A 10,667-nucleotide genomic window follows, 5' to 3' on the forward strand; every position below is an offset into this window, starting at 1 on the left:
GAGTCTAGAGGACGTGTCCCCCACGTCCCCTGCAGCTGCTATGCCCTTGTATATGTGGACATTATATAAGCTTAGTACTTGAATAAAAGCACATTTTGTGGCGATTTTCCATTATAATTTTAGTGCAGGAATACATTTAAGGAAAATAATTCAATATTAGACTTTGATGCCATGGTCAAATCCTGACACAGCAGTTTAGGTTTGAGCTCCCTCTGGAGGTGAAGGATAACATTGCTTCATGCAAGCATAACATTGCTGCTTTGGGGATAAAATTAAACAAACGAAGAGCCTGAAGATGAATTGTATGAATGAAAGCAATTAATTCAAAATACATTTCAACTCATTAAAATAAAAATCCAAAATGATTAATAACAGAGAGAGTTCGGATAAATTATAGTAGATTATACATTTCTTAACTGTTAAATGTTGCCCTTAGGAAGCTTCTTCTTTTTTTTTTTTTTTACCTTTATAACCTGCAAGGACTATTAATACAGAAAAAGAATGAGCGGATGAAGAGTGATTGACCATTCACAGTCCTATGTGGTTACTAGAAAATATATTATTATTATTATTTTTTTTTTTTTTAAATAATTTTATAGAGATTGCTCTTGGCATATTTTCTTTTATAGATCAGTTTCTTTTGTAGATCAGCGATTATACGTTTTCGTTTACAAATGTAAAAAAAAAAAAAACAAACAAACAAAAAAAACGCCCAGCTTTTTAAAAGCGGCTCAAATGATGATTCGAATTTTTGGGCGACAGCGCCCTCTAGTGGAAGACATCTATGAATTTCATTGAAAGTAGGTAGTAACGTGTTACAAAACAGACTTAAATTCCTGTTTCCAGCGGGAAATGATTTCAGTGACACCTGCTTTAATTTAACGTGGCAGGGCTGATTGATTCTCACGCGTTTATGTGGTAAGTGATGCGACTTCTGTATGAAAAAGTGAGATAGCATTTCTTTTAAATAATATTTTCTTTTGATGTAATGTTGAAACTAAACATATACTTTTTAAATCGTGTCCAGTTCAGCCATGTTTACAGTTATTGCAAAAGTATTGAGAACTTTTACTAATGCAACACTTTTATTTCAAATCTCTAAACTTAATTGAATTAGATATTTTTTTGTAGTTTAAGTGTTCGGTCCATGAAATTTAAAGTTTTGTACATGAAAAACAAACCCCTCAAAACTGTCCTTTACCCATCAATTATCACAAATCACGTCATAGGATATTTTATTCAGGATTAAAGTCAGAAGAACAGTAGTAAAAATAACCATAATGGGCAATACAAAAAACGCTGGTGGTAAAGTAAACATGCATTTAATTAGGAAGAGTGTTTGGAAGTCCCAATTGGTACTGTTGGTTCAATTACCACACAGATACTGCTAACAAAAGATCGTGCCTCTCTAATTCGTTGTGCAAACTTGAAGGGCACTTTGAGCGGCCAGTGATCACTTTCAAGTTGAGTTCAGTGGACTTGTATCAATAACTCTGCATAAGACTGACCCTGTTTGGGAAAGTAGAGCAAAAAACGTTGTAATAAATGAATGTCCGGAGTTTGCCAAGATGCACAATCTTCTTTCCACGCCACAAAACACTGTCACGCAGTGAGGCTGCTCTTCATTATGCAAGAACATGGCATGTTGTTGAAATAAGAGGAATGGATGGTGCAAAAATCATGGAATACAGCAAGCTTTATTTTCGTTGTGGATTTTTTTTTCATAGGCTTAAATGTTCACGCAAAGAGCATATTGTATTTGTTAATCTTTAACATTAAACTTATTTCCAGTGCTTTTGTATAAAAATATCACAGGGAGCAACATGTTTGTTTTTGTAATTCCAGTATAATCAGGTTCTGAATACTTTGGCATAATACTGTAAATGCATTTTGGCAATACAAAACAACTAGTTATATATTAACCAGTCTGATTAATTGTCCAGTATTTGACTATTTTGAAAGAGTTAATATTGTGTAAAATAAGTGTTTGTTTAAATTGTGCAATTTTGTATAAATATATTTGCTATCATTTTATTTTAAAGCATAAACTTAAATTTTTGGGTTATTCTTGCTTTATTTTACCATAGTAGTCAGCTAACATGGCATGGTCTTCGTTTGTAATAATTTATATTTAACCCAGGGTTTAAATTTAAATTATGACGTTACACATCCTGTGTTGAAGGACTTATGATAAAGATGAAATGTTCCCATCATCAGCTGAAAATTCAGGTATGATGTGGCTTTAAAATTCTCTCACTCTCTCATGTTGCTCTTATGTTGTGCTGTTTTGTATTCAGATTGTTTTTGAATGAGGTAAATTCTCAGCACACTCAGACACTTTTACTTGTCCAACTGTCCAGGGAAATGCTACAGTCAGCCATTATTTGGATCGTTTCTGTCCTCTGAGCCTGTTGAGACCAATGGCTCTGACAGGTAAGAATTGTCTGGACTTGTTTTAATGCTCTATTTAGAAGGCAATAAAAATGATGACATGACTCCCATTTTCTGAGTGTGTAGATACTGTTGGAGATCTTTGATTTTAAGATACTGATATTTATTTGTTTTGCCTCAGATATGGAGCCTATGAATCTTTTAGACTTGGGTCCTTGAGCACTGAAGATGCAGAGAGAATATATGATAATTCCAACGGAGGGTGCAGTGACACCTATTTATCCACCTGGTCTTCAGATGTCATGGCTGACTGGGACAGGCCCTACCTCATGTCATCCCAGAGGTCAAGATCTCCATTTTCAGACAGCAGCAGAGAGAGTCAATACTCTACATCCGACTCCTCTAGCCTTTATTCTCCCATCCATTCAAGGCCAGCGGCGATTGGCTCACGGGGCAGAGACATGCACCCATACATTCAAAGAAACTACCGTGGAAGAGGTGCTGTTGTACCTGAGGCTAGTGGACAAGGTGTAGGAGTAAGTCTGGTGTCTAGTTCACTCACACTGTTGTGACATTGAGCAGAAATCAGTAAGTTCACGTGTTTTTATTTTTTATTTTTTTATTTTTTTAAGAAGTTTAAAAGTTCGATTTCAGTCTGACTAAAATAATATTTTTATTAAAAAAAATTGTTGCAAAACTGGACTAACAAACCTATAATAAACCTCATCCAGCATGTATACACGTTAATCAGACCACAACTGACCAAGTGTTGTGTTGTGCTCATGCTCTGAAAAACAGAGGTGACCCGCAACATGTTTTTATCACTTGCTCAGCTGACATCCTGCCTTCAAACATTTGATTATGCACTGTCATGGATGCTAGGACAGACAGATGTAGACTGTAGCTAGACTACGCAAAAACCTGCTTTAGCTTCATTTATAACTGCACATGTAAATGTACTCTTCTTTTAGAGTGAAAAGTTTTATTTGAATTTTCCCTAAACTCTAAAGCTGAAGTGTGTCATTTCTGAGCCACTTGCTGAACCAAACATAATTGCAAAAATAATTAGAAAGTTTATCAAGACAAACTTATGTTGGCTTGACAAAGCCTTGTCTGAAAGTTAAAAAGTTTAAGTTTAATGGTTATACAGACATAACAGTAAGACAAGCAAACTAGACATGTACATAGATCTAACTAAACCTAACCCTTTACACAGAGTAAATAACTAATTCATGGGTTTCATGTTCCAAGGTTTCACAGTGTACATTCGTAAACCCTGTGTGAACGTTCCTTTTTGCATATTTGTGGTGTGAATAACAATGATTGGATGAATACAGCTTGTGATGGACACGCAACCAGTCAATGAAGATGCTCTAATGTGGAAATTTTGCGAACCACAAAAACACGTGCAAAAGGAATACTGTCACCATCACTCCATTTGCCATCACTGTTCAACTGTTTTTAGTGGTTTCCTTTAGACAGAGAATGTAAAAGGCTGGTATAAATTACATGAATAATAAATGAGGTAAGCACAGAGGCATTATGAGCAGGGTTTCATAACCCTGTGGTATAACCCCATGATTAAAAGCAGTGCTAACACCCTTTTAAAATTACAAGTGTGAAACGTTGCTTTACCCGGGCGTATAAAGCGGGGTTTAAAAAGACAATAACCTGAGATTAAGTGAAGTGTGAGAAGCATTATAGAATTTTTGAAAGGTGGAGTTTAAACTAATGAGCATTCCGTTGGCCCATTTAAACATTCCATCAATGTAGGTCTATGGGATTTTTATTGATTTCGGATCAGTTAGAAAATACATAGCAAATTATTCCAGAATTGTCTGAAGGTCTGTGCTGAGTTAAATGGATGTAGCTTGAAAGCTCTTAGACAGGGGTGTCCAAACTTATTTTTACTGGGGGCCAGATGCAAAAAAAAAAAAAAAAAGCAGGGTTCCCGTGGGAACTTAAGTCTTATAATGTCTTAAATTCAGTTTTCTAAATTTAAGGCCATAAAAAGTCTTAAATGTTATAACAAAAGTCTTTATCATTCAAAAAAGTCTTGAATGTGTATTTTCAGCTGGAGTATAGTTATAAGTCCTGCGTTATGCACCAAATTTTCATTTTTCTTCCCTGGTTATTATTAGAAATATGGTTTCTTGTTGCCTCTGTGTCTGTGCCCATCACAGTAAAAAAAAATTCAATTTTTTTTTTTACACATATACATTTTAAAAACTATCGGCCAACACATTATTGTACCAGCAAAATCCAATGTCGGTCGACCTCTAATTCGCATGTGTTGATATATTGGTACATAAAACAATTTAAATATGATCTGGTATGGACATACCATATTAATCTTAATAAAGGTCTTAAAAAGTCTTAAATTTGATTTTAAAATCTGTGCAACATCCTTGAAAAGGGTCACAGGCCATATATTTGTAATTAAAAAAATTTGCCAGATACTGCTAGATTGCCACTATTGCATCATCTTTATATTGTATGCTTATTATGTAAGTTTTAATCAAACTTTGTGTTAAGGATATTTCTCTCACCAAGAACACTTGTAATGGAACAGTGATGTAACATTTTTATACAAAATATTCTTATACTGGTGAAGAGCTTCTGTTACTTTCACTGCCCTTGTATTTTGTAATTTATTTATTTTTGACGTCTATTCCGTGTTAATGCAAAGCACATATAGAACTGCTAATTGCATTTTCCTGTTGTGACTTTCTTCAAGGAATTGTTCATTTTTAGTAAACCAATCATAGTTTCTATTCTGTTGGTGTTACAAATACTATTTTAATTTAATCAAAATGATTGTGCTCCCTTTTTGTTTGGTTAACGCGCATGTGTGAACTGTGCGCTCACAGTACAGGCATAGATGCGGGAGTGTATTAAGAGCTTTCTCCTATATCCTCGCTCAAGTGGTGCTGGAAAGCCTACGAATCATTTTTCATAGTTCAATGAAACATCAGAACAAACCAATTCACTGCAATTATTTAAACTTCCCAGTACTACAGAGGACGTTCTAGGAGTGTGTGCTTGGCTTGCGCATCTCTTTACACTCAAACTAGGTTCGGCTACACAATGTCAAGTATCGGGACATTTAAACGAGAACGTAAACATGGGCAAAGTATGTAACCTGATACCAGTCCTATAGCAAACGCATAATTCTTTTGCGTGATGCTTCATCCGTGGAAATGTGGAGTTTTCCAAACTCCTGTTGAAGTCTGTCAGCTGATGATGATGGTGGCAACTAAAAAGAGAATGCCCGTGTGGAGACGATGTACTAGTGGAGTGTGTTGGCGACACCCAGTGTTCAATATATGAATTTCATATAATTTCTCAATAGCGCAAATTGGTATAGCTGCAGGTCGGAGATCTCCAAATGGGGGTGGAATCTCCAAAAGAGGGTGTTGGTACTCCAAAAGGGGTTTGCACCAACTCTTAAAGGGGGTGTCACTTCCACACACTGTAAAGTTTAGGGAAAGGGTTAGGTTAGGGGTTCCCTAATTTGCAGTTATCCTGGTAGTTTGGAGCTCCCACCCCTTTTTGGAGCTCTGCCTGCAGCTATACCCTTCTCCAGTAGCGGGCCAAAATCCGTTCCATTTCCAAAATCTCTCACGGGCTACAAGCCAACATAATGATTCAAACAAGTTTACCAAACACTTCTATGGCCCTTCTGCCCCACCCTTTCTCTGCATTATTTGGACAAACAAGTAGTCTCACCCTGAACTCTTGCCATTGGTTGAGACAGTTGACATGTCAGACTATTCAAACAAAAAGAGAAATATTCTGAAAGTCACTATAGCTCTAATTGCCAATCGATCAGATAAATTAGTAAAAGGTCTTTGTATGGTTTGGTCTATGTCTCTTCTCTGTAGTGCTCCAGTCAGAATCCCTCTATTCATATAGATAGATACTACTCAAACTCGGCTGCTCTAGTGTTTCGAGGGACCAAGAGGAAGATGATGGAACCAGTGCCTCCATGCAAGTTGGTTAAAAGAAAGAGGATAGTCAGAGCAGCTCGCAGCACAAGCAGCAGTGTGGGTAAGTACTGTACTGGACAACTTGTGGTTTAAATAAATTGACAATATTTGGTTTACACTTAAGTTGTGGCATTTTATGTGTGAAACATTTAATGAGTAGTGTACTTTTTAAATATGATACCTTATGTTGCTTGTTTTTTGGAATTATTGATTTGTTCTTATCTTTATCTTTTTTCACTTCTTAGGACTAAACATTTCAAAGGTAAGAATCTACCCTCAAACTCATCACACATAGAATCAGTCCTGTGACACTACAGGTAATGTTGGCTACCATGATGATAACCATTTTTATTTTCCACAGGATGGTTGCATTTTTCCAGATAACAAAAAAACAGATGGAAAGCATGGTGTGTAGAGGCTTTATTGTTGGGCAAAAAATCAAATACCTAAAACCATAATTTTACTTTGTTTAATGTTCGAGTGCAGTGGATGGTAAGAAAGTTCGAGCCAGAGAGAAACGGAGAAGACGACGGGAAAAGAATCATGAAAAATACGGAGATAAACACAGGTGAACTCTTGAATGGCCCTCACTACTGTGATATTTCAACTGTATTCTGGATTCGTTATGATCTCTTTGCCTTTGCATGACTCATTAGATGTTCTCAGTGTTTTTTAAAATTAAGTGAAATGTAAATATTAGGGCAGTTGATTTAACGAGTTAATTTAGTGCGATTAATTACATGGAAAATAATGCATTACAATTTTTTTGCGCAAGTAATCGTGCCCCCGATCCATATGTAAATTCTATAATACGGAATTTTCCTACCATCGGAGCAATTCAAGCTTGATATACCACTTTGATGCGGCAGAAGGGGACAGTCAGCTGTACAGGCAATATGCCTAGTCAAACCAACGTGAGCAGGCAATACAGTCTTCCACACAGTGCTTTTACACTCAATGACAGCTAGAATGAATACAACAGAATGCAGATATCTCGAGATATATTGAAGGTTCAGACTACATTTAACTTGACACTGTGTTCTATAAACAGCACGTATGACTAGAGACGCTGAAAACTAGTGAAACGCAACCAAAGTGAGATGCTCAGAAAGTGTCCCTCTGACGCATGAGTACATGAGTTAAAATAGCTCAGAGGGAAGTAGGCTAATAATATGGTTATGTTCAGTGATATAGAAATAAAGCCACTTTTTGTTAGTAGAAATGCTTAACTAGTCTGCTGCCACAGAATATGTATATTTATAATGTATTTGAATGATCTGAATTATAATTTGTACACTGCCTGGCCAAAAAAAAGTTCCATTTCAGTCAAAGTTGCCATTTGGATTTAAATAAGCAGATACTTAAGAGCCTATGATTGGATATTTATTGCAGTGATTGTTTCAGCTGGCAAAAATTATTTTAACCCTAACTGATGCAGTGTGTAGCTTCTTATTTCTTAAACAACCATGTCGGAAGACGTATTCCGTGGTCGTGAAAAAGATGTTACCGTGTTTCAGAAGGGGCAAATTATTGGCCTCCATTAAGCAAAGAAAACAAAGGGGATTGCTGAAATCACTGGAATTGGGTTAAGAACTGTCCAATGCATTATTAAAACCTGGAAATATTGTGGTGAACCGTTAGCTTCATGGAAGAAATGTGGTTGGAAAAAAAATCTTGAATGATCGTGATCGGAGATCACTAAAACGCTTGAAGTCACATTGTAAAAAATCGACAGTAGAACTCACTGCTATGTTTAATAGTGAAAGTAAGAGCAACGAGAACTTGCAGGATTGGGACTTAACAGCTGTGTGGCCACAAGAAAGCCACTTGTAAGGCTAATTCGAAAAAATGACTTCAATTTGCTAGGGAGCATAAAGATTGGACTGTGGAGCAATGGAAAAAGGTCATGAGTCTAGATTTACCCTATTCCAAAGCGATGTGCATGTCAGGGTAAGAAGGAAAGTGCATGAAGCGATGCATCCCTCATGCATAGTGCCCACTGTACAAGCCTCTGGAGGCAATGTTATGATCTGGGGTTCCCTCAGTTGCTCAGGTCTAGGCTCAGCAACATTATGCAGCAATAAAATGAAGTCAGCTGACTACCTGAATGTACTGAATGACCAGGTTATCCCATCAATGGATTTTTTCTTCCCTGACGGCACAGGCATATTCCAGGACAACAATGCCAAGATTCATCGGGCTCAGATTGTGAAAGAGTAGTTCAGGGAGCACGAGGAATCATTTTCACACATGAATTGGCCACCACAGTGTCCTGACCTTAACCCCATTGAAAGTCTTTGTGATGTGCTGGAGAAGACTTTATGGAGTGGTTTGACTCTCCCATCATCAATACAAGATCTTGGCCAAAAATGTATGCAAATCTGGATGGAAATAAATGTTGTGACATTGCATAAAGTTGCGCCGTAATCAAAGCTAAAGGTGGTCCAACTAAATATTAGAGTATGCAATTTTTTTTTTTGGGCCACGCAGTGTATTATACAATTATTATAAATTTTTTATTATATACTGAATTCTTTATTTGGGGGCCTTTCTCATAAATATTGGTATTTGCGATTAGTTTGATTAATTAATCGGCTCCTCATATAATTATTTCAAAATTTAATCAATTCACAGCCATAGTAAATGTTAGTAACATTGTTTTGAGGCAGCTCTTAATTTTGTTCCATCCCATCCAGTGTCATCCGATGCTTTCAGTTTGTGAGAAGCTGTGGAATTAGAGTTAACTGCTCCATAATATAATTTCAAAATGCTGAATATCATTCTGAGCAGCATATGTTTCTCTTTAGGTGGGCTTTTACATGTGCTTTCTGTAAATTCCACACGTTTGAAGACAAAGACATTGAGAATCACTTTGGAAGCACATATCACAGAGAGACTCTTGACTATATACGACGGCAAGCCAGATTTGATGACAAGGTCATCAGTTTTTTGCATGTAAGGGCTGTTGTTTCATTGTTTTACGTTCTTGTTATGGATTTGTATTATATTTATTGATGTACATTTACTCCATTCTATTATTGCACAGGATTGCATGGTTCACAAGTTTCATAAAACTGTCTCTACTCTACACAAACTAAAGTCTTCTTGTGGACACAGCAAAGACGAGTGGGCAAAAATAATGGAAGGTATGACTCATGTCAGCCAAGTTATACATTTGCATACTGTGATAAAAATGAATCCTTATGTTCATATACTGGCAATAATGCTGCTTGAATTTTTTTTTTTCTTACTTGACAGTTATGTAAAAGCTTGTAATGATTTCATCCTTTTTGTGGAACATTGTGTAAAAGTTTGCTGTGTATTTTATGGTTTTTGTATTTGCAGGGGTGACAGATGATGATTACATGAGGAGAATGGAGGTGGTTTACTGTGTTGCATGTGACACTCACATTCCTGTGGTTTTCAGCTCTGTACAGCAGCATCTTCATTCTTTCACTCACCTCAAGAGCAAAGAGGTGAAGTCTATCTGTCCTCAGTCTTCAACATATCCTGAACCTCCTTTTTAATATGGAGGCATGTTGGTTTGTTTATTGTGTCTTGTGCTTCCTTCAAAGGCCTACAAAGAGCAGTTAAAAAGAGACAGCGTGATCACAGCCAAAGCCATAATAAATAATGATAATGTGAAGGTGTGCTACGAGAAATACATGAAGGTAAATTAAACACATTTGTCACCTGTTGAAACACATTTAGAAAATAAGGTCCTCTTAAAATCTGTTTTATTTTGTTTTTTTGACAGGGAGAAGACCCGTTTGCAGCTGATGCCAAAGACAAAAGTTCTGATTCGCAAGATCAAGATAGATCTGATGAAGCAGAGGAAGATGATTCAGAAAACAGTGTCTCTTAACAATGGAAATATGGACTATGGAATTGTCCCAGAAAAAGAGAAAAATGGAAAGACACTTTCTAGTTTCTTGTTCTATATTCTTAAATGCAAGCCATCTATCACATGTATGTGGTTCAGATGAACTTGCTACATAAAGGACTGAGATTTGGTACATATCTCAGTGTATAATGATCCACATTTATTAGTGTTAAGCTAGTGTTCCACACGAAGTGTTGGCCCCTTTTTATTGTATTTTTGCAGTGCTGCCTGAAAAGTCTTTGTTTGTGTCAAATTATGTTTTAGTATCTGAACAAGTTTGTAGTAACAATGTTTTGGCACTGCTTTGAATAACATTAAATTGAAGAGTAATATATTTAAATGCTGATGTTTGTGGCTTAAATATTTGTTACTCCCTATACTATTTATGATTATAAAATTGCCTT

The 10,667-nt window shown here is 36.3% G+C and overlaps 1 protein-coding gene across 1 annotated transcript; it reads left to right on the top strand.

Moving 5' to 3' along the window:
• Nucleotides 1-2,201: 2,201 nt before the first annotated feature.
• znf326 (zinc finger protein 326) lies at nucleotides 2,202-10,455 on the top strand. The gene is made up of 11 exons (XM_051707507.1): nucleotides 2,202-2,229; nucleotides 2,361-2,433; nucleotides 2,573-2,927; nucleotides 6,276-6,467; nucleotides 6,742-6,787; nucleotides 6,867-6,948; nucleotides 9,188-9,335; nucleotides 9,427-9,526; nucleotides 9,726-9,856; nucleotides 9,956-10,051; nucleotides 10,138-10,455. The coding sequence occupies exons 1-11, from the start codon at nucleotides 2,202-2,204 to the stop codon at nucleotides 10,243-10,245; spliced, it is 1,359 nt and encodes a 452-aa protein (XP_051563467.1). The 3' UTR covers nucleotides 10,246-10,455.
• The last annotated feature ends 212 nt before the right edge of the window (nucleotides 10,456-10,667 follow it).

Source organism: Myxocyprinus asiaticus, chromosome 9, assembly GCF_019703515.2.
Source record: "Myxocyprinus asiaticus isolate MX2 ecotype Aquarium Trade chromosome 9, UBuf_Myxa_2, whole genome shotgun sequence".
Taxonomy (NCBI): domain Eukaryota; kingdom Metazoa; phylum Chordata; class Actinopteri; order Cypriniformes; family Catostomidae; genus Myxocyprinus; species Myxocyprinus asiaticus.